Genomic DNA, 21,228 nt, shown 5'->3' on the forward strand with positions numbered 1-21,228 from the left:
TGTAAAGATAATATAACCAATAGTAAGAAAAGAGCTTTGGGGATAAAATTATCCCAGTCTTTGCATTTGCCCCTAATTCTTTCACAAGGCCAGAGTTTTAACTAATACCTATGATGTTGTTAATATCCTGACATAATAGTCAATATATCTCCCCCAAAGGTTTCAACTCTTATTTATATGGACTGAAATATGTTCTACTTCTACTTCAGAGTTTAAATATGTAATATTTTGTTATATATTTTATACACATATATTATATACACAAGGACAATATCAACTGAGAAGATAATTCCTTCATATTACACAAGACATACTTTTAAAGAGGCAGATGTGAATCTTCTTCCCAGATTGTTTTTTGTTTTAAAAAAAAAAAAAAAATGATTCAGGGGAAAAAACATGACATTAGTCTGAGAACTTCCCAGTAAAATTTGAGGTTGCAAAAGGGCATTGTAAAGACTTCTTTGGGTTACTTTGTTTATAGCTTTGACTCACAGAGGAAGAAGTGATTAGCATTTATGTAGCACTGCTAATGAAAAAGCAAGCAAATCCTTTGCAGACTGAAAAGAGTAGAGTCGATGGTCCCTTTCAATATTATTGCAGCATGCTTTACAAAGCAATGGGTTAAGCATTCCCCAAGCAGTACTTTGGGGCAAAGCACTTCCATTTCTCTCTTGCACGTTTACAGTTAACATCTCCAGGAACCCAGACTTACCTACAATGCTATAAAACTCACCTTCTTTGAAGTGAGCTTGGTCTCTAGGTCTCTATTTTACAGAAAAAGTGTAAGTCCATCAAAATTACAAAACTTAACCTTGCTCAGAAGAAGACTATTTCATCAGCTTAATTTAATTTCATTTCAATTTACTGTAAGTCTCAGTGAGAAATTACTTGGGGAGATGCACAGTGATAATTAATGAGGAAAACCCACACTATGCCTGGGTAGCTTCTTGACTCACAAAGCAGATGGCCAATTTTTTCACTATGTACCACCCAAAGTACCATGAGTTTTAGGACATGTGTCTCAAGTTTCTTTGCTACTTAATTAAAAAACATTTTTAAACATTTTATTTACATTCATGCAATCATCAATGACAGAATTCTTAGTGTGATGTTGTTCTTTTATTCCCCAACAACATGCTTCAGTGATTCAACTATGCATGTTATTTTCACTCTATGAAGCAGCATTAAAAAATGACACCGTCAAGCTGAGATTTAGCCCAGGTAAATATATTTGGTAAGGGTTGGCTACATAAAAACAAACCAAAGTATAAATATCAGCTTTTACAATTCTTAATCTAAGCAAGTAAAAAACTAAGATATACCATATAATTTATATTTTATATATAACCAGATGGAAAGGAGGAAATGTGGACATGTTTAGTAGAAGTGTAAGATTTAAATTAGTATATTGATTGTGGTAATTGCCATGCATATGTGAAACCTGAAGTTCATTCGATAGCTTGCACCATGATAAACATAAATGGATAGGATACAGAACTGAATAAAGACACACAAAAGTCAAGAGTCAATATCCCCAAATGATTCCAAATTGTTATTTTTGTCTAGTTTGTCCAGTTGACTCTCAGAGCAGAAAGGGTTGTAGTGCCCCCTCATGACCAGGAGGCTTAGTGGGAACTCTATTCTAAAGGGAACTCTATGGTGTATCTATCTATCTATCAGAGAGGTAAAAGACAACCGGTTAAATGCATTCATAGTTAGGCTCAAATGAGACATTTGAGAATTAATACTAGTTTCCACAAATGTACAAGCATCCTTCTTAAAAACCATTAACATTAGGTATCTTCTATATTTTATCTCTTCCAGAATTTGATATAAACATTATACAAAAAAAGGAAAAATCATACTCATCAGAAGAAAGAAGATTTCATCACCTTTAGGGAATGAAGGTGCTTGGGGGGGGGGGGGGGAGGGGTGCAGGAAAAACATCAAGTTCTAAGAAAACAACACACAGAATTTGCTTGGGGATGTAAACTCATTTGCCTTACAGTATGACAACATGATGCACAAAGATTAGATAAAATTCAATTTCTTCACTTAGAATATTTAAGTTAAAAAATCTTGAAAGATAATTTTTTTAAAAAAAAAAAAATTGAAGGCAATAAGTAATCCATTCAGAAACCCTTTAACACTTTCTTCAAATGAAAGACAAAATGTATAATTAGATGAAAAGTGAGGACTGCAGATGAACTAATTTTATAGTTACACGAACAAGTAAGTTTTATGGTCAATAAAACAGAAGTTAAGAAACATCAAAGATAACAGTTTTCTAAGAGTATAAAAGATATTATAATTAAACTATTTGAAAACTATTACACTTATTTTAGAATGGGCTAGGTATTGTTTTTGGGAGAGAATTCAATCCTAGAAGTTATCTTGAGATAATTAATGTTATCTTACTATTGTCTTTACTGGAGAAAAGAGTAAGATGGGGTGGAGGAAGTAAACTTTCTCATCACTGGGTTAGACAACCTTTTACTTTTTGCTGAACAGTCAGATAACTAAAAAAAATACTACTTAACTGATTAACAGGAGAAAAACACTGATTTGCTTTTAACTAATAAAATTTTACTACTAGATACAACGGAGGTGAATAATCCTTTTGACGATTAGCACTTGAATAAAATATGTGCAGTACAGAGAAGAACATAGGTTACCATGTAATTACACTTGTCCATAATGAAATTCAGTTAATTAGTTTGGGTACAAGTGCTTACCATATTCAATTAACTTTTTAGTGAACAAAATTTGCTAATGAATGATGTTTAATCTATCTAATCTCTCATTCTAATGGAATACATAGACAACGAAGAGAGGCAGGGGTGAGGTGACAGCGAGACAGTCAGAGACAGAGTTTAGGAGCTAAAACCTTAGACACATTCTTTAATAAGCCCCAGAACTCAAGAGACCATATAATATCTACATATCTACATATTATATATATTTAAATATATATAGTAATGTGTCGGCCTCTTGACTACAAGTCCATCATCAGGAGATCCCCAAAGTGAACAGATTCCTATCAAATAGGAGTTTCTGCAACTCCTATTTGATAAAATAGAAAAAATAGAAAAGGCATTAGATAAATCTGCTCATTTGGCATCTGCTAGCTTCCAATATTAACCCATACACCCTAATTCTGAGCAAACCTATAGTATTAAAATGATTGACTTTTCAACAGGGTGGGAGTTTGGACTACAAAAGCACTTCCAGTGATGAACCCTAACTTCTTAGGGCTTCTCACATGTTATGAATATAATGTACATTAAAATAAAATTCAGAGATGCTAAACTAGTGTTCTTTGTAAAGTAAATTTTATAAGCACACTGAGCACCACATGCATGCCCTTCTCTATCCACTTATTAGTGTAATGGCCTTTGGGGTTTACGTCAGTAGGAGACTGGATTCGTATACCATGGGAGGTTGCACAGCAGTTGCAGTATGAACCAAGACATGCTCATTCCAGTCATATTAAAAGACTATCAAAAGATGCATGCTTCTTCCTAAAACCATTACTTAAAAACTACCAAGAAAAAGCCACCTGTGAAGAACTTATTAGAGCCAGATACTTTTCTAATGATTGATGGGGTTAGATCCCACTGTATCCTGCTGTAAGGTGACAGACAGAGAGCCAGCATATCTCTCAGTCACCACCCATCCCCTGCCTTTTTTGAGGAGAACCTGTTAAGACCAAAGTCTTTCAATATTGTAATGACACTGGAGGAGGAGGCTAGGAGGGAGCAGGAGAGCAGGGCAGTGGCACAAGGTTGAAGGGTGTAGGCCTGATGTCACTTTCAGTGGGTCTGGATAGAACCCACGTGAAGGCTAAAATGATGCAGATCCACCTCCCAAAGCTTTCCCTACACATCTTCAAGCCTATACATCTTGTTAGAATCATCCCCATGCCAGATCTAGAGTTCTATGATCCTATGATTCCATCGTTCCATTTTTAAACCTGTGGAGTGGGAGTGTTTCTGAGTACCCTGCTCACACAGATGGTGGTGGGAAGAATCTCAAGAATATGTTACATGTAGTAAATGCCCACTTCACTACGTCATCACCCCCTTCCCATTCCACAGGAACCAAGATTGCTATCTCAGAGAGAGTCACAGAAACCACCAGTGCTTTATTAATGGCAGCATAGCAGCAGCACATACATACGTAAGAAACACAAAAGAAGGGATTTCTCCCAGTTACACACACCTGGCAGTGAACACAGCAAGACTACAGCACACAGAACAGGGTCACTTTTCTACATTAGCTCCACAGACTGGGGGAGGGGCACAGATTGGGAGAGGGATGAAAAAAAAAATGAACTCAATGAAAGATAAAAATTACACAAGATATTTCTACATTCCTGATGTTCTAAAAATACACCACACTAAAAGCCCTGTTAAGGCAACCTTTCAGAGACTCTAACACGACCACCACGCCAACCACCAGTTTCTACAATCACCTCCCTTTCAATATTGCTTCAATCCTTCTCGTCCACAAACCGGCTCTGTGCAAAACTGCTGCACAGCCCAGCAATTCTCCTATCTGGAGTTCGGGTATCATTGCTCACCCCAATCCCACTGATTATCTTAGAGCCATTTTATGCTTCCTGTTACTTTCTCAGCCTGTCACTGCATATCAGACGCTGACAGAATGCATAGCATCCCGCGATCCCACCATACAACTGTCCATGATATTTAACATGGCATTTCTTTACCTTGGTCTCCTTAGCAGAAAACTCTGAGGAGTTGGAAATTTTCATAGACTTTGACCGGTGGGACTGCCGTCGGATAGAATCCTCCCGGGAATACTTCACAGAACCTGAGGTCCTCACCCGTACCTTGCTGGCACTCTGAACACTATTCACGCCAATCATTTTGAAGGTCTATCAGGGAATAGGCTTGGAGAAATAAAAAGGCACTTTCTACCGTTCCAAAGCTCTAATGCTGAAGAACTCTGCCGGCTGTACTCCAGCAGCTCCAAGCAGCTCCTGAGCAGCTCTGCGATCGATCGCCTTAGCTTAGGAAGCACCAGGCTGCCTCCCCCAGCATCTTCAACTACCCTGTTTGCAGCGAGTCTGATTGTTCCAGGCACGGCTCACGTCACTGGCTGCAAAGAGGAAAAAAAATGCAATCCCACCCCTGCTACTCGGCTCTTTTACACACACACACACACACACACACACACACACACACACTCACACACACACGGGAACAAATGGCAATTGGCCAAGCAAGCAGTTCGTTAACATTCCAAATAGCAACACCATTTCTCTTGTGATATTGTGCAGTAATCTCCTTAATGTCAACAACAAAACAGAGATAGCACAAATAAAAGTCGCAAGTAATCTGCAAGGCACCACGTGTGGTGAGAATGGATGGAGCTTCATTTCTAAAAGAGGAAAAGAAATGCAGATGGGTATCAGGGTGTCACCAGGCTCAATCAATTACAGGCTTGTGGCAGAAGGCTAGTCACAAAGGCATCTTGGTAATCAATAATTTTCCTTTCTTTCCTATTTCAAATTGTGTTGCTGGTCAGAAGAATTAAATGTTTCCTATGACCTTAGAATGCTACAGCCTGGCACTTACACAGGAATTGCTGACTTGCTCAGGAAATGCAGGATATTAGTTACCTCCCTGTCAAGTTAAGGGGGGAAAAAGAGGGTGTTAAATATGGCTTAGAGTACGATCAATAAATCCAATCCAGATCAATAAGGAGATTTTCCAAATGCTCTGTGTAAATGGGAACCTGCTGCTTTCTGAGAAAGAATTACAAGTTGAACATTGTTAGAAAAAATTTAGTTCTGATACTGGAAGTTACTTTTGAATATAATTTCTAAAACTATAACACCAGACTTGCCTGGTATCACAGAGGCAGCAGGTCAGCTGCAGAATCCGGTCTTTGTTTGGGTACTAATACAAATTAACAAAACAAAAATAGCATGTAAAAACTATTCTGCCAAAAATGCTCAATTCCCTATGACCCTTAAATCTAACTCTTTTTTGATTCTTGAGATTTCCATATAGCAGACAACCAGGTACTGATGTACTTGGACATTAAGATATTGGGCTGCTGTCCCCCTCTGTCAACCAGCCCAAGGAAAGGGAACCCTGGAGCCTTTGATCTTTTGATATCATGACAGGCTGTGTTCCACTTCCCTTCACTGTCCCCATCTTTTTTTTTTTTTTTGAAGCCTCGGGGCTTCAACTATTCTATAAGCACACTGACAAATGGGAGTAGAATTTGATTTGAAATAATAATAGAAAATACATTTAGAGGCTCTAAGGGCTCAACCGCCTTTAGGGATGCATGGAGTTCAGAGTCTATGCTATCCTTTTGTCTTCTTTGAGGTATACCTTTCTCACCTGAAGTAACTGGTTAGGAATGTAATGGCTTTATAGTTTGTGGGGCATGTTTCAAAGATATAAAACATGGTCTGCAAGCAGGAAATACTGCTAATCATTTATAATATATGCAACTGTAGCTAGAGCATATTGTAAGTATATCTAACCGCTGTAACACTCAAGGTGGAACCACAGAGATACTGCATCACAACAGACTCCAAGCAGCACCCTGCAGAGAAGTGGAGTCTCCTCAGCATGGACAGCACTCATTATTTTAGCCTTAGGATACTTGCCAGTCTCCATAGGTGGCTTTAGAAGTTTTCCTCAGGTGGTTTTCTTTTCTCTACCTGGTTACTAAAAACAATGAAAACAATGAAAACTACAGTCTACACTATGATATCCAGCCCCACTTCTGGAAGAAATGGGATGAATGTATTATTTTTGCTCCATTGCTGCCCAACTGGCATTACCCATAGACTGCAATAACCACTTGCATCTGCTCAATACCCACAACTCCATCCACCTGTATAGATAAGGATGGTGCATCTAGAATGCTTAAAACAACCAGATCCAAGCCATGATGCTACATGATAGAGCATCATCTCCCCTACACTGCAGGTGCAGTGAAGCTTTCTAGGGCCAGAGAGAAAAGTCTTCCTCCTTCCCTACCCCGTATTCTGTGTTCCAGAACACATACCTCAGTCAATGGCCTTCCCAGTCCAATGACTAAGAGCGGATGGTGACTCTAACCTCCTAAGTGTGTTCTTAAGAAGCACCTGAGCTGTTTGGGTTCTTGGTGCTCTCAGGGTCCTTTGGTTCTTGTTTCTCCTGTTCAATTACTGTCCTGTTCAATCAGATGCATGTCCTCAGGCCAGGCTAATGTACTGACTCTAGCCTCCATACCACCTTTGGATGGAACATGGCCTTGCCTTCCTTTTTGGAAACTTTTCAGTGATTTCCACTTGCTGCCCTTCTTCAAGGAGCTGTGTTGCCTCGCCCCTCACCCCTGCCCCTCAGTTTAGTAGCTGGATACTCATCATCCAGGGGTCAGCCTAAGTGTTACCTTTCAAAGAGACTGCCACTAGCTACTCTTCTTAACCCTTATCTTCCCTAGTCATTCTCCACTATGAGCCCTGCCACCCTCATCTGCAAGGACAATGAAAGTCATAGCCATCTCAGAACCCATGTCAGCGCTAGTGAGACTAGTTCAGTGACTATGGATGAAATAAACAAACTACTTTAATATAAGACAAGTCTGCCTATCAGATTTCATATCACTGACTTTGCTTTTAAAAAAAATTAATTTTCCAAAAAATGAATATAGTGAAAAGCAATGAATTCTTTTGATTTGCTTACAAGAAAGCATGCAATTGAAGCCTTTTCCCATTCTGGTTGCTTCGTCTTTCTACTCAGAAACAAGAACTATTACACATTTCATATGCATCTCTTCAGAGAAAATCCACCCCACATACTGTATGTATATATCCATTTACTTCTTATGGGCAATACAAGGAAACATAGATATTGCTATTTATTAATCACATATAAGGCTATGTAATTAATAATTTCATAATATTACATTATATGAATATATTGTATTTCACTGGTTATTATTTGACATTGAGTTTACTGTTGTTTACTACAATAAATTCAGAAAATATAGATGCAATATATCACATTTAAACAATATGGCTTTCTAAACAAACTGTATTTTTGTTCTATATTTCCTTTCTATTACCCATCCTCTTGATATGCCTACACCTGGTTTACAACTAGATACGGCAAGAAAGAATCAGTTCAAAGACATATCAGATGGTCCTGTCGGCAGTAGCCTACTCTGAGGCCTTGCCGGCTCTAGACATTAGCTGGCCTATGCAGACAGATTGCTTCCAATAAAATAAAGACAGGCCTCCTAGAGAGCAGCAGCTGTTTAACAGCAAAAAATAACTTTCTATGAACACTTCAGCAAAAACAAAGGTGACTTCCTTAACAGAACAGAATGGTAGGAAAAACTATGAAGGCAAATCCATTAACCAGAGGGCTGTGGGCTGGCACTTCACATTCTGATGCTTTCTCGGATGAGGATACTATCTATTACATAAGTCCCACAAATCTGCTTTAGAAGGCTCTAGATAGTAATAGTAGTAATAATAATAACAACAACTACTACAATGAATCCCATTAAACATATAGTTTTTATTATGTGCCTAGTAGGTAACGGGTAGTGGGGACATATACGACTCACACAATGTAGGATCATTCAATTAGGATAGCACACTGGCAACAGTAAATTCCTTTGGAGTATCAAGGAACTTCAAGGCTCGCAGACTTTAAATAAGATAATTGCTAGAACAATAATTGTTATAGAAAAAGCTTCCCTATTTTCAAAAATAATATTTTAAAAAATTAGCCAAACATACAAAAAAATCAAAACAAATAAAGCACCAAAACCGAACATGAGGTAAACGAAGGAAAAGTGACAGGTTCAGTTATGAACACTGAAGAGAAGACAGAGTGGAAATAAATAGTAGGAATCAATCTTCTAGAGGCTTCGCATGGTATATGAGGTAGGTGAGACTTGAGGGGTCACAGCAGGTCTTTTTGGCCCTTTGTTCTCAGAACAGAATGGTGGTTTTAATAATTCCTTAATTCAAAAGTCTTCCATGCTTTTTTCCCCTAGGCTCCTCCGATTACATTTTGAGAGTGAGGCAGATGGAGGTGACAAAATGTGATCTGATAGAGGGCTGAGATTTTCTGCCCCCTGTTACATAGCCAGCATCCTGGAGAAGTTACTGCTATTTAAAAGTACTAATGAATACTCCTCTTAAGCTAATCTTCTGGACTCAATCTCACCATCAGATTTGGACTTCGAACCAACCTCTTCCTTTTCAAGATGAGTATTTCTGAGATTAAAGAAACTTGAAGTGACTTATTCATGGCCTGATTATGACAGGGTTTCTTATTCTCTAACACAGAGGGATTATTTAGGTGGTCAAGGACTTAATATTTTGTTTTCTACACTATTTGACTTTAAGATCTAAATATACCACAAACATACACGTCTAGATCGTGCCAATGTTTAAAATGATTGTCTTGAAATGGCAGTGGATTTTGGGAGACAAATATCAGAAATGGAGGTGACCACTTATAAAACAGTTATGGAACAAAGACTTGAAAAATGAATCTATCTGTACTAGCTTACAAGCCATGTCAAATGTGGCCTCTTCTGCTCCTTGCTGCAGTAGGGGAAGGCAGGCACCCTTCTGTGCAGTGGGTGCTCTTCCTTTCCAAACATCGTGAGATCATAAAACTAGTCAGCCTTCTACAGAGTGCATGTTTACAGTGACCAGGGTGACATTTAAGAACCCAAACTAAATGTATGTATGCCTTTTGTCTTCAACTACGTTATCCAAGCTGATGCAGCATTGCTAGAGAACCCATTATGAACATAAGTAGATAGGGCAGCGTAGCTTCTCCTAGCACTTTATGGCCCCAAACAAAAACCTGATCCTCTAGTCTAGACACAGGAGGTACTACTGGATTTGACACTCATAGAAAAGCCTGTGCTGAATCTCACTGCTAGGTGACACTAGTCTACCAATTTGACACTAACCTGTATTTCTAAACTAGGACTCTGGAGATTTTTCTCAGAAAACACAGCCTTGTCCTCCACTGATGGCCTGCCTTTGTTTCCTTATTCAGAAGGCTACTGAACAAATTTTATATTTACATGCCATTACTTTTGTCCATTTCAAAACCAATGTGAAAAGTTTGCCCCACAGGGTGGCTACACATCTCTCAATTCACAAACAATTAGGATGTAAACAAAAGCCTAAAACGAAGTCATCTTTGAAGACAATTGATCACTGAAGGTCCCACACTCTCATCTGTTTTACCTGTGAGAACAGGTTGCTTCACTTTAGCAGACTCAGTCTTGCCTGTAGCATCACATGTTTTTAATTCCATCTGTTCTTGAAATATACAAAGCCACTATATGGGGGAAAATCCTTTAAATAGAACCTTCTTATATTTAAAATTAAATGATATGGCCATGTTCAAACATGAAGAAGTCCCAAAATAAAAAGTATCTTTCCTCTTGAACCAAGCCATTCATGTAAGGTTATTTAGATCAGAGACACACTTTAGCTTTGGTAGTTAGGAGTGAAGCAAAATGCAAAAGGAATCCTGCATCTAGGACACAGCTCTGTATAACTACCCTTTTCTTCTCAAACTACTACAGTGTGTCAAAGCACAGAACTCTACCCTAGCATGATAGGTTTTCTTAAGGAGGGTAGGTAGACCAATCTATTCTATACACTGTGAAATGTATAAATTCTTGTTATGAGAAAGTAATCATCATGCTGTAGCAGAATAATTGCAAGATGCAACAAAACAAAACAACAACAACAACAAAAAATTGGGTGGCCAAACCCTCAAAGCTGTCTTTCCAAGGTGAGTAGGCTAATAATTGTATATGGAGCAGTAAACACTGAGAAAATGTTCTGTTCCAGAGGCTAATCCAATAAGGCTACCTATAATTACCTCTTTACACCATTCAGTGCAATAACAAACATTCCCAAGGCCTAATACATATCAGGCACAGTGTCTATGAGGAAATGAAATGACTGGAGACCTTGCCCTCATGGTGCTTCATAACAGATATAAATTATACTTCTGTGCAAGCAACTGTCAATCAAAACAAATAACTCTACTTCCCTATTTTCCTAAAGCATTATTCAGACTACATCTCTTTTTCCTATCTCACTTTTATTTATCAGAAAAATCCATTAAGGCTTCTAACTACCATCAACATTTCTGAGTGGTTTGTTTATGTTTTTGAGTCAACTATTTTAATCTGTATTAGTTTATTTTCTCTTCCTGGTGATTAAAAACCATGGCTACGTGGTTTATATATCTAAAGGCTCATTAAATCTGTATTTCTAATTCAACCAAGTTAAAAATGTAAATTAATCATCACCCACACACACAATGGTTCCCATTTGATGCTATGTAAGAGTACTTGTAGTCTCTATAATGCAAATGACAAAACATGTTTAATTCTGCTAAACATTTTGATTTCTCTCATTTACTATTCCAGGTGCTAGGAACAGATTATTATGCAAATGCAGGCAGAATACCTTTCCCACCAAGACAGACAATCAAATAATCATTGATTAAATAATCAATCTCTCAAACAGAGATAAGTCAGTAACACTATCAATATTGTAATGAAGAAACATGCAGTGTTCTGAAACGGTTCCAACCTATCCCAACCTTAAAGAGGATTGATTTCCCAGAGGAACCTAGAAAATGATGACTGAGATGGGACTGAAAGATACACTGCAAAAGAACAAGACCCTGAGCAGGGCGGTAACATTCTGGCGGCACAGGGGAGAAGAGGAAATATGAGAGACTGAAAGGAGGCCAATGAGATTCAGTGGAAGAAGGGACTGTGGGATAAGAACTAGACATAAGCCATTGCACAGGCTTACCAAAGCAGCGACAGAATCTCAATACAACGCTAGATCATTTTTCTTCCTCGCCAATAACTAATGCGAATTCCTGGACCATAACAACATATACTCCTTAATGTACTACAATCCTAATGTTTGCACAGGGTAAAATCAGAGGCATCAAGGGTCTACATAGACTATGGAATTTATTTAATTGCTGCTTACTGCCATAAAGGTTTACTTTAACTCACAGCCACATCACGGTAAGACAATAGCTATGTAGGAGAAAGCAATGGAATACAAACACAGAGAGGCAGTGCCCTGTCTGCTGGGAAAGACCTGGCTTTTGCTTGGATGGTTTTAAACAACGATTTACAATATGAACGTAGCTAAAATGGAGTCTAAACGTGAGGGCTCCCCTGAGGAAGACTTTCATCATCTTCATCTGTACTGCTAGAATCTGAAGAGGTGCTAGAGTCTTCCTCTTCGCCTGGATGCCTGGGAGCCACCATGATTCCTTTGATTAGTGTCTGAGGAATCTGCTCCAAGATCCAGCAGGTCCTCTCCCTCTCCAGGCTTTACCTGAAGCCCTTTCTCTGAGGACTGCAGATCATCTGTTCATCTAAACTTGTGGCTTCTGCCTCCAGACATGCTCATGCTCTTTCGCTTACCACATATGGCCTTTGCCTCCTCGTTCGCAGCACATTCCTCAGGTGAGAATCTCTTGAGCCAGAGGTCCAGCCCCACCCAGTACTGTTTCTGTAGCCTGTCTGGTATACTGTTCCTTCGGGTCCTCTGGGACTTGATGCTAATCTCAGTTCTGGACTTAACCATGAATCTTGGTAAAATTTGTGATATGCATTTATAGGGGATTTCCTGGGTTCTCCCTAAAATTTCATGTCTGAGAAAACTGTTTTGGGAAATTTTTCAAAGAGACTTTATGTTTTTCATAGCTCGTTGTGACTTCTTAGAGACTTTGGTTTGGTGACTGTGGAGCACCACAGATTTCTTAGGATACCTTGAAACTGGATGGCTTTCCTTGAATTAACTCATCTTTTCCTGAAACTCTTGTTTCTCCTTCTTGAAGTCCTGGATATATCTCTGCTTTATCTCCGCTGGCAGCTGATGGTATTTCTCAGCCAGGACATTGGCCAGCTGCACACTGCTGTACTTGGGGTTCATCTGGCAGTATTTGGCTCCCTGCTCCTTGTAAAATCGCAGATAGGCAGTCAAGGGTCTTTTGGGTCAATCAAGATGCTGCTTGACTCTATAATTTTTTCGAGGTGTTTTCATAAGTTCCTTGGCTTCCAGCACTGATTCTGTCAGTGTGTGGAACTTCCTTTTTTAAAAATTGGATATTTTATTTACATTTCAGATGTTATCCCCTTACTCCATTCCCCCCTCCCACATCCGAGAACCCTCTATCCCATCCCCCCCCTCCTGCTTCTATGAGGATATGCCCTCACTCACACCCCCACTCCCACCTCCCTACTCTGAAATTCCCCCACACTTGGGATACAGCCTTCATGGGATCAAGGATCTCCTCTCCCACCTATGCCTGACAAGGCCATCCTCCCCTACATATACAGTTAGAGCCATGGGTCCCTCCCTATGTGCTCCCAGGCTGGTAGTTTAGACCCTGAAGAGCTCTGGTTGATTGGTATTGTTGTTCTCCTCATGGGGCCACAAACCCTTTCAGCTCCTTCTGTCTTCTCTCTAACTCCTCCATTAGGAACCCCTTGATCATATCAGTGGTTAGCTGTGAGCGTCTGCCTCTGAATGTGTCAGACTCTGGCAGACCTCTAAGAAGACAGGTATATCAGGCTCCTGTCAACATGCACTTCTTGACATCCACATCAGCATCTACCTTTGGTGACTACACATAGGCTGGATACCCAGGTGGAATGGTCTCCAGACGGCCCTCCTTCAGTCCTATACTCTTTACTTACTATATACAAGGGAGTGTAGTTTGGGGAGAAGGGAGGTTGCCATAGTACTGCCTACATCTGATTCCTAGGCTTATGAAGAGACCCGACTAAACAACAAATAAAATCTATTTACATTTTTTTGAACTAACTATAAAGCCAGTATTACAAACTAATCCCTGCATATACAACTAATATAATTTAATTTTAGGAAGGTTTCTTAGTCTTTGCTATTGAAAATAGTAAGTCTCACCTCTGATATTCAGAATAAGTAAAAACACAAACATGTAGATATAGATAAATCCTAATTTATGACCTTATCTCATTTGTCTTTACTACAACTTCAGTACCACATTCCTGCAATTATATTGATTAGTGGAATATTTAATATATTTAAAATTAATTTCTTATCATTTTGCTTTAAATATCCCAAACTGTTTTTATGAATATTAGCTATGTAGCAGTTGTTTGAAAACCTATGAGATTTTATATTTGTACCTAAAAATTCATTTTGTTTGACTTAGTTTACATATAAGTTGTAAAATTTGTACATATTAATAAAGCATTAAGATATTTTGATAGATATTTACAATGTATAATGTATAAATCAGGTTAAATATGTGTATTTCTTCATATATTTGTCATTTACTTAAGCTGAAATTTATTTTTTGAAATTACAGCACATTATCATTCTTTTTAAAAAAAGACAATAGCTGTAGCAAGAATTGTTCATTACAAAAGATGGACCACAAGAAATTGTTACTTTATGGCCATTTTCTTTATCAAAGTCCTTGGTTTTACAAAAAGCACAATAAGCAAATTGTCTAGGTTGGATAGATATTATTCAAATATCTCAGTCACTAAGTCCATCCAGAATCATCATCATCTTTTCTTCCTCTTGCTTTCTCTCTCTCCCCCCTTCTCTCTCTCTAAGTCATATAGAAGGCTGAAAAAAATTTTAAGTCTTAAACCTGAACTCTGGGGATTAAGATGTCCGTTTCAAGAAACAGTAAGTCTAGGTGGGAGTTCAGACCAGAACCAGCTTGCCTTCAAGTATATTCCTGAAAGATTTAGAAAAACCATGAAGCGGGTTCAGAAGAAAACTTACTTCATATTCCTAAACAGATAAAGCCCAGGTGCTACATATATAAAAGGTCTCATGCTCAGCCAGTCTTTTTGAGAGTTGGGAGAAAAGGCTATTTCAAAGGCATTTTGTCTGACTTACTGCTGATATTGCTTCTGGCTTCCTCTTTACCCCCATCAGTTCCTACAATATCTGTTGGGTTCCAATGGAACCAAGCCAGTTAGAAATTTGTACCCTTAAACCACACAACTAAAGAAACAAAACCAACAGATTTACAGTTTAACTTTCTCTACCTCATCCAAGCTTCTACTGGTAACGTCCACAGCTTAACAGCATGCGTGGTGGCAGTAAAATACAAGTCTTATGTACCAAAGAGACCTGTGTTGACATCTTAGCTTGACTATTGATTTTGGAAGAATTCCTTAAATTCTCTAAACTTCACACAAAAGCAAACAAAGCAAGCAACCGAATAAACAAAGAAGCAAACAAGCAAAAACTGTGCTGAAACATGCCATGCCACACTGGAGAAGAAGCATGACACACTGATTTTAGCTTACTCGATGTTACATCTTCCCACTTTAAAAGGACTCTGCCATAGGTAGTGGACAGACCCTGTCCTTGTGTGTTAGCAGCAAATGCGTAAGCCCTAAGGTAAAGGGCTTTTGTTCCTTGATGTTTTCAAAGATCACCTTGAGGCTGCTGTGGTATATATCTCATGTATCCACAAAAGGAACATGCTATTGTCCTCTATTGTCTGCTTACCTTGGCTTAGATCTGTTTCCCACCTAGGATTCTCCAAACAATCATCATTTTGAACTCCCAAATAACTATTTCTTTCTCTTCCTTCCTTCTCTTCCTTCCTTCCTTCCTTCTTTCCTTCCTTCCTTCCTTCTTTCCTTTGTTCCTCCCTCCCTCCCTTCCTTCTTTCCTTCCTTCCTTTTCTCTTTCTTCTTCTTTTGTCTTTCTTTCCTCCGTTCTTCCCTCCCCCTTCCTCCCACCTCTCTTTCTTTCTCTGGGAGCCAAAACTCCTGGTTAGTGCAGATGATCTCACATTACGGAAAGTTAACAGAAGCATGTAGCACAGTGCTGTGTATGCATGGTATGTGCAGTCATGGACAGTAAGGCAAGACCTTGAATGCTCTGAAAGATGCATTAATTTGGGATCTGATTGTTCTCTCAGCTAAGTCTTACAAAAATAATAAGGCATAAATCCAGGTCTTTTTCTCAGTAACAAAGATTATGACAATACTGGGATTTACTAATGCCTGGGCTTTCACACAGCAAGTAAAATTTCCCTTTACTTTTAGTAGGCATTTTTGTTACATAATAACTGACATATATAAAATAATACATATAATGTTTATGGAAGATTATTAAAAATAATGAAAAACACTTCAACAGCCCCCACCTAAATGTGAAGTTACAAAGTATCACCTTTAAAATTTAACTTCAGTTTCAACCATTGTATTCTTCCTCAATTCATACACTACCTAGAAACTATTACATATTGGCTCTAGGAAAAGAGTCTTACAATGGGATTGTCTATAACAGAAAAAAGGAAGATCCATCTCAGGGGGTTACTAATAAGAGAACTTACCTACCTACAAGTAGACTAGCACAGACCCCCATCTGCAAAGAGAGCTATGTAAACAGAGGGTAAAGAAAGGTTTACTAGTTTATTATTGCCCTTCGTCATTCATCCCTGGATGGAATTTGGGGGTTCCCTTTGGAAAGGAAGGACACACACAGTCTTGCTGTTGGCCTGCTCTCAGAACTGCTGTATTGTGAAACAAGCTCCTGGGAAGGAAGAACTGCACCTAAGGATGACCCATCACTGGACTAGCTCCATCATCCCACTTAGGACAAGTGTAAGGACCACCTTAGCATCACAACTTGTGAGGGGTGTGGAGAGCTTTGGAAATGCTATAGCCCACAAATTCCAATCTTGCTTACTTCCCAAACCCATTTGGCAAAAATGTCTCCCAGGAAATTTCAAATAAGACAGGTGCTTTACCCTCAGTACTTCACTTAATCCTTATGGTAAACCTTCCTAGGTACATGTTATTAGTTCCCTTTCATGGGTGGATTTCAAAAATGGTAGGTATAGCTGCCTAAAGCTACAAAGGGAACCAGGTTGAACTCAATGTTGAATCTCCCAGAATACTAAATACTACACTCGTCTCTGCACAGTCTATATCACTAAGCAATAGTTTGCTCAGTTTCTATTACAATACAATTCTAGAGGCGAATTTTCATTAATTCAGATATTGTTTGCTACAAAACATCTCTAAAATGATCACAATTTTTCTGTATTTTAATAGTAATAGAATATTATATTGGCCAGTTTATATGTAATTTACTAGCCTATGAATATAAATAAGGTACTTAAATTTTACTGAGTTTGTTCTAAGAAATTCAGCTGCACCATCTTTCCTTATCCTAACTAAAATGAGAGAGAAGTATGCATCAGATCAAACAGACCGCCATTAGTTCTATGAAAAAAGCATAAAATAGAAAGTATAATAGAAGTATATCAAAATTTAATTATTTGAAGTTTCATAGTAATCTCCTTAAATATGTATAAACATAGAAAATTTAATAATTTATTCATTTCACACATCTAAAATGTTATCATTCTAGCATGTAATTAACAAAAAATTATAGAGACAATGAAATTCTTATTTTTTTCTTATTAAGTCTTAGAAAACTGGTGTATATTTTTACACATATGTAGCATTACAACTTAGCCAGCTGTCAAGTGATTTACAGCAGCATAGGGTCAGGGGATATAAATATCACACAAAAAGGTGAAAGTACAGAGAACAAGGTGCTAATAACAACAGTGATAGTAGAGAATTTATAATATTTCTACAACATAATTTCTCTCAAGTCAGCAAAAAGATTTGACAGTTGATTGAGTACATGATTAAAAAACAGAGCTACTCTCCACTATAATCTAGTCAAACAAAACCGTTTACAAAACAAAACAGAAGTATTTCCTTTTGAGGTCTGAGGTTTATAAAGAAATATACATTCTAGCTGGCATTCACTAGGTCCGCTCTAGACAGTTAAGCAGTTGGCTATCTTCAGATCTTTACCCCTCCTTCAATTCCTCCAAGTCCAATTACCAGTGTCACTGCCCACTCTGTAGCAGACCTACTATATCCTCTCCTTTTTCTTTTCCCAGAAGGCTAAGCTGATCCTGGCCTATCCCCAGGGCTCCTCCCTTCTAGCCCATCCCCATTCCTAAGTGTCATCCTCCAATACATAGAAAAACATTTAATCTGGAACCCACAGTGGCTTCATCTAGTAAGATCCCAGGGGAATTTCTTAACAGGTAGTACACAGTCACCCAATCTTCTAACCAGAGAAGAAACAAAAGCCAAGGAACAAAATACCTATCCAAAAAAGACATGACCAGGTATCAGCAACCTAGAAGTAAAATCTTCCCAATTCCAGATGCCGAGAAGCCAATACAAATCTCAGGCATTGAAGAAAAAAACAAGAAATGAATGTTTTGGTCAATGAAAATATTAAATCTAAAAACTCCTCACACAAAACATCCAAAAAATCTTGGACACTATGAAAAGATCAAACCTAAGAATAATAGGAATTGATGAAGGAAAGAAACTCAGGTGAAAGCCACAGAAAATACTTTCGACAAAATCATAGAAGAAATTTTCCCTAACCTAAAAAAGGGCATGTCTGTAAGAGTACAAGAAGCATGTGGAACACCAAATAGACAGGACTGGTAAAGACAGTTCTCTTGGTATATAATAATCAAAACACTAAACATAGTGGACAAAAAATAATATTAAAAATCTTCAAGGGAAGAAACCCAAGGAGTATGTGAAAGCAGACCTATGAGACTAACATCTGCCTTCTCAATGGAGACTCTAAAAGCCATAAGGGCTTGAACAGATGTTCTACAAAGTCTCAGCGCCCACAGACACCAGCTCAGAAAGCTATATACAGCAAGATTTTCAATCACAATCGATGGAGAAAATAAAGCATTTCATGATAAAAACAAACTTAACATCTGTATACAAATCCAGCACTACACAAGGTGGTAGAAAGAAAACTTCAACTTAAAAAAGTTAACCACGCCCAAGAAAATACAAGAAATAATCCCAAAACAAACAAACAAGAAATCAAAAAATACATACAATAACATCATAACAACAAAATACCAGGAATCAACAACACTGCTCATTAATAATTCTCAATATCAGTTATCTCAACTCCATAATAAAAAGATATTCCAAACAAACCAGCATAAGAAGCATTCTGGTACAGCAACTTTGATATCTAAGAAAACAAACTTAAAGCAAAATTCACTGTAAAAGATGAGACAGGACACCACATACCAATAAAAATCTAATAAAAGGATATGGCACCTTAGCATCTATGTAACAACAACAACAACAAAGAAAGCAAAGGATAGTGTCCTTTGGACAAAGCAGTAGCCTACAACATGAGAAAAGATTATTATACAACTAACTAGATATCTAATAAAATGGTAATATCCAGCACACACACACACACACACACACACACACACACACACACACACACACACAAAGTCTATCTAAATGAAACTGTGACAGAATGGGGAGACCAAGTCCCAACTGGCCATCTCTTGTCCCCTACTGAAGCTTCCACTACTGACTGGGACTGGGTTACATCAAATTGAATGGTCAAAGGTGTCCTATGGGGTTCCTCAACAACATAGGCTGATGCCAAGACCATAGACTTCTCTCCACAAACTGACAGCAATACACCTTCGCTAAACAGCATACCTACACAGCTCACTGAACATGGAAAAGCTGAGCTGGTGTCTATGTAATGTCTTCATTCCTACCTGCTAGCATCATTGGTACAGAAGGTATTCTTCAGGCTATGAAAGGAGAACGATAAACACCAACCCAGCCACAAAACCTTTGATTTACCATGCAGTCCTGCCTGCAACATATGGTAGGGTAACAATGTACAACCAATTGGTTGGGTAATAACAACCAACCAATATCTGATTTGACTTGAAGCCCACTCTACAAGATGGAACCTATACCCAATACTGCTTGGGTGGCCAACAACCTGAGAGAGATAGCCCCAGGTCCTAGGGTGAAATCAAATACTACTTTTCAAAAGAGGATAGCAATAAAATAACTTCTAATGGCATTCTGCTATACTCAACGATGGCTTTGCTCAGGCATTATTAAATAGGCTTCTTTCTGCAGCAGATGAGAAGAAATACACAGATCCACAGCCAGCCAACTGTGCAGAGAGTGCACGACTTCAGAACACTTATCACTAAACTAAGGATCTCCTTTAAATCCCTCCCCTCAGAGTTAAGTGAACCCTGTTGAGCTGCAGACAGAAATCATGTCATTTATGTATTTATTATGGCTTGCAGTTGACTGTGTTTATGAGATTCTTTAGTGTGCAAATGAGTGGGCTTTTGTTTCTTGTGCCTTCTCTTTGATTCTTTGTTTGTTAATATTGTCCAATTTTGATACATTATTGTTTTATCTTATATTTTATTATTAATCCTTAGAAGCCGATTTGCTTTCTAATGAGAGACAGAAAGGGGATGAACCCAGATGGGGAGGAACTGGAGAACAGGAGGAGGAGAAACTATAATTAGAATATATTATGTGAGGGGAAAAATAATGTATTTCCAATAAAAGTAAAAAAGAAAGAAAATGGAAAGAGACATGAACTAGGTACTTTAAATGAAGATCTAAGAAAGAAATACACGCCTTTTCTACCTTTCCCTTAAAGTCTTTAGAAGTTCCAAAAGCTCTGCCTGTGACAAACAGCTTCCAATTTTTTATTTCTGGGAGAAGGTGTCTCCAAAGCTCCGGGCTTTTCATCTGTGGAATATGAGTGCTGGACAAGGTAACATCTGCGTCCCTCCAGAACCAGCATGTTAGGATGAGTACGGCTGGGCCTGTCTGAGCAGCATGTTCAGATCCACTTCATTCTTGTCTTACTTTTCCCTTAGAAAATGTCTGCTCATCTCTAACAGACTGTGGTAGGTAAATGACTCCCTCATCCAACACAACCACATCCTCGTAAAAGAATTAGGAGGATTTTCTTGTTACTACACGAATCTGTGAACTTTCAAGGCAAAGACGACTATGCACAGATGATCAACTCCAGGACACCAAGGCTAGACAATTATTTTGGGCTATCTCTGAGAGGACAATAGAATCCCAGGTTTCTTAAGAGACATAGGCAGAGGATTCCGGTCAGCAGAGATGAATCAGATAAGCAGAGGTCAGCATGGATGAGATGTTATTGTACTACTGGTTCCAAAGACAGAAATGGGACCATGAGGTAAAGAATACGAACCATGAGCAATGGAAGCTAAATAGCCTCTGCTCTAGAACTCTGAAGAGAAACACAGT

General features: G+C 38.4%; 1 protein-coding gene and 1 pseudogene across 13 annotated transcripts in view; both read right to left on the reverse strand.

Annotated features, from left to right (window-relative positions):
- Psd3 (pleckstrin and Sec7 domain containing 3) overlaps nucleotides 1–21,228 on the reverse strand; it is a 515,401-nt gene that overhangs the window by 106,870 nt on the left and 387,303 nt on the right. The window contains exon 1 of one of the 13 annotated variants that reach the window (XM_034520278.2): nucleotides 4,730–5,089. The exons of the other annotated variants lie outside the window; for them this stretch is intronic. Within the exon in view, the coding sequence (XP_034376169.1) occupies nucleotides 4,730–4,888 (159 nt within the window). The 5' untranslated portion in view covers nucleotides 4,889–5,089. Of the gene's footprint in view, nucleotides 1–4,729; nucleotides 5,090–21,228 lie in introns of those variants that run through there. 13 annotated transcript variants of the gene reach the window in all.
- On the reverse strand, nucleotides 12,281–14,847 carry LOC117721348 (upstream-binding factor 1-like protein 1; annotated as a pseudogene).

This window comes from Arvicanthis niloticus, chromosome 16, assembly GCF_011762505.2.
Source record: "Arvicanthis niloticus isolate mArvNil1 chromosome 16, mArvNil1.pat.X, whole genome shotgun sequence".
Taxonomy (NCBI): domain Eukaryota; kingdom Metazoa; phylum Chordata; class Mammalia; order Rodentia; family Muridae; genus Arvicanthis; species Arvicanthis niloticus.